Source organism: Mustela putorius, unplaced genomic scaffold (assembly GCF_011764305.1).
Source record: "Mustela putorius furo isolate JIRA1106 unplaced genomic scaffold, ASM1176430v1.1 tig00000031_pilon_pilon_pilon, whole genome shotgun sequence".
In the NCBI taxonomy this organism is placed as follows: Eukaryota; Metazoa; Chordata; class Mammalia; order Carnivora; family Mustelidae; genus Mustela; species Mustela putorius.
The window spans coordinates 4908205-4911814 of record NW_025421260.1 but is presented as its reverse complement, the minus strand read 5'-3'; the positions used below and the strand labels follow the sequence as shown (position 1 = coordinate 4911814).

At 39.0% G+C, this 3610-nt stretch overlaps 1 protein-coding gene across 1 annotated transcript; it reads right to left on the bottom strand.

The window, feature by feature from the left end:
* Window positions 1-2152: 2152 nt before the first annotated feature.
* LOC123392770 (40S ribosomal protein S7-like) lies at window positions 2153-2665 on the bottom strand. Its single transcript, XM_045082563.1, has one exon. The coding sequence runs from the start codon at window positions 2663-2665 to the stop codon at window positions 2153-2155; it is 513 nt and encodes a 170-aa protein (XP_044938498.1).
* Between the last annotated feature and the right edge of the window lie 945 nt (window positions 2666-3610).

Sequence of the window (3610 nt, the reverse complement as noted above, 5' to 3'; positions counted from 1 at the left end):
ACTTTTCCCTGCTGGTCTCTGTATAAAGGTGATATATGAGCCTTCATTTTACTCTTTTTTTATATATTAATTTTTTTTAAACTTTTATTTTATTTTATTTATTTTTTAAAATTTTTTATTTTTTTATAAACATATTTTTATCTCCAGGGGTACAGGTCTGTGAATCGCCAGGTTTACACACTTCACAGCACTCACCATAGCACATACCCTCCCCAATGTCCATAACCCCACCCCCCTTCCCCCAACCCCCCTCCCCCCAGGAACCCTCAGTTTGTTTTGTAAGATTAAGAGTCACTTATGGTTTGTCTCCCTCCCAATCCCATCTTGCTTCATTTATTCTTCTCCTACCCCCTTAACCCCCATGTTGCATCTCCACTTCCTCATATCAGGAAGATCATATCTCTGATTGACTTATTTCGCTAAGCATGATACCCTCTAGTTCCATCCACGTTGTCACATCAGCCTCCATTTTAACTCTTTGTTTTATCCATCAGCTTTTTCAGACATGGACAACGATGATTGGCATTGACTGGGCTTTCTTCAGAAACTCCAATATGTTTTTACAGCAAAGACTGCAAGTTAAAATACAAATAATGTACAGTATTTTAAACCAGACCATAAAGGGTTGGAAAAGTGAGGGAGAATACGCAGACATGTCCAGGCACACACATGTGCACACACATACACACACTTTCTGTCTGTCTCTCTCTCCTATTCTGAATGTAAATGGGTTTGTGCTGTGTTTTTTTAGGCATATTACTCCTTTGAGCCACTAAGCTTCAAAAAAATTACATGGTTACTGAAGAAAATGCTAAAGCTAGAACTAGCTCAGGAATATGATGGCAATCTCATCAGAGGGAGCCTATTACAAAGGCCAGAAGCAAGACAAAATAAGTGGTAAAGTGCATTAAGGAACAAAAACAAACAAATAAACCAACCCTGGTGGGAAGTCACTAGAAAATGGGCTTACATTTTGAATCAGAGTAATTTCCTGGAAACATCATTCTCCCTGTTTAAGTACCGATGCCATAAGGTTCAGTGACAAAATCTTGAGCAATATAACAGGTTTTCTTACATTGGTTTCTTGATCCATGCTGGCACATTTGCACAATATGATACCCTAGTGTTAATGGAGAGTGCAGGGGGCAAAATCCATGTTAAGTGTTTTGCAGAGGGGAAACGGTCCACCTGTTAACACAGAAAAGTTGATGAACAAACTCCCAGAGTATCAAAGAGGCAGAAACTCATGGAGAAAGTGCAGGCAACATGGATAGTCAGTTGCCTCATTTCTGTCTTCTGTGCGTCTTTCTCTCTGCTGTGAAGGCAACATGTTCGCCAACTTACTCCAACTGGGAGCAAAGTTGCAAATGTGCAGAGATGTGTGAGTTCAGGTCTGTGTCCCACTGAAAGTAAAAAGAAGATAAAATATGTGTTTTGGGAATTCAGGGTAAGGCTGATCTCATTTCCCCAAAGTACAGTACTCTAAAGATCCTTGTGGCCCTCTCATGGGCTTTGTGCTCTGTGTGCTTCTCACTTAACAGAAGTCAATCCAGAACGTTGTATTATTGACCAAATTGAGCACCATGTGGCTGTGCCGTAGGTTCCGAGAAGCCTAATGAGACACATTTAAAGCCTCTGAACATGACCCTGTTCCTTGCATAATGTAAGAAGAGCTGGAAGCAGTGGCAACATAGAGTAATCATAACAAGAACAGACGGAAGCTAGACTTCCTGAGGTGAATCCTCTTGGGGTCACCCAGGCTGTGGTATAGAGGGTAAATTTGTACCTTATTTTCCTTGGCCCGCAAATGGAAATAAGAGTTCTTGTCTCAAAGGATGTCTCTAAGAATGATGGGTTTAACATTTACAATCAGTCTTTGTCATAAGTGAGAGACTTCTCTGTTTGTTAAGTTAATTTTAAGAGTTTTTACTCTAGAGAGAATCCATTGTTGCCTTCCAGGACCTTCTATTCTGAAAACCTGGTTTATTCCTCTCATATGTACCATCATAGTAATTTATATTTCTCCTTTCATAATTTTTTCTTTCTTTCATGTTTCTTTTCTTTTCTTTCTTTCTTTTTTTTTTTTTTTTTTTTACAGTCAAAGTTTTATTTAATCATTTTTATTTACAACTGAAACTTGGGGAACTCAGAGTTAACATCCTTGCCTCTGAGCTTCTTGCTGTGCTTTATCCAAATGAACCTTGATGAGCCGACTACCATCCAGTTTCACATGAATCCTCTTGCCCACAATTTTGCTTGGGAAAACCAAGTCCTCCAGGATCAGGGCATGCGCAGCTGTCAAAGTGCGGCTCCCGGGATGCTTTTGCTTATTTTTTGTATGACTTTTTCGAGTTGGTTTAGGCAGAATTCTCCTCTGAGCAATAAAGGCAATGTGCTTCCCATTGAACTTTTTCTCCAGTTCACGGACTTGCCGGACTTGGATTTTCTGGAAAGATTTCAGTTGAGGAACGGGAACAAAGATGGTAATAGCTCTCTGAACACCGCCAACTTCAGTTTCCTTGGATGCCGTGATACTCAGCTCCCTTACCTGGGCTCTGAGGTCGGAGCTCATCTCCGACTCTGGAAGAGCCTGGGAGACGCCGGACTCGAACTGGTCTGGCTTCTCGCCATTGGGCTTCACGATCTTCAACCTCGAACTGAACATGGCCTTCTCCTTGGTGAGAGTGCCGGCCTAGGAAGAGCACTTTTTTTTTTTTTTAATCTTATAAGTTTTTATGTATCATTTACTCCTCAGTAGAGTATCAACTCCAGGACAGCAGAGATGTTATTTGTTGCTTGTTACTTAATGGCTAACATAGTGTGTGACATAGTTAAAAGAAAAAAAAAGTTGTTCAATGAATGATGGAAGAAAGATCCATAGTTCAGATTATGCCTGATATACAAAAGTGGCTGAAATAATACTTAGTAAACACTCAATTAAACTGAATTATGTAATCTCTAGCCACCCAGGCAAAAGATCAAAAACCTACTAAATGCTTCCATGAGGATTACATAATGTGTTTGTTGTAGTCGTGAATGTAATAGAACTGGAGCGTAGTGCTGCCAGAGCATAGCTTGAGAGTGTAGGTAGGGAGTGGGTTCTGGATAATTCTCATTCCTTTCCTGTGCCACGCCCAAACTCTGGAAGGATACTAAAAGATTTCCCAGTTTGGATACCCAATAGGGAAAGGGTATTGATGGATTTGCAAGGTCATGGCAATTCTGTATTTCTAGAGGTCCTCACTCTTTAGATTAAAATGAAAAAAATTTGTTTTGTGACTTTTTTGGACATTGTACACAAGTGGCCTACATATAGATATGCATTTTTATGTCAGAATATATTTCCAAAAAGTTGTTTATTTTTAAGTTAACATACAGTAAAGTTGACTATTTTTAGTATATAGGTCTATGAATTGAACACATATATATTCATTTAACCACTACTATAATCACTATGGAGAATAGTCTATCATCCAAAATACTCTTTCATGCTGTCCACTTATATTGACAGTGATATGTAACTAGAGTTTTATCTTTTTTATTATTCCACATAAATGGAATCATAAAATATGTGACCATCAGAGTCTATAATCCATACAATCCAAAATTG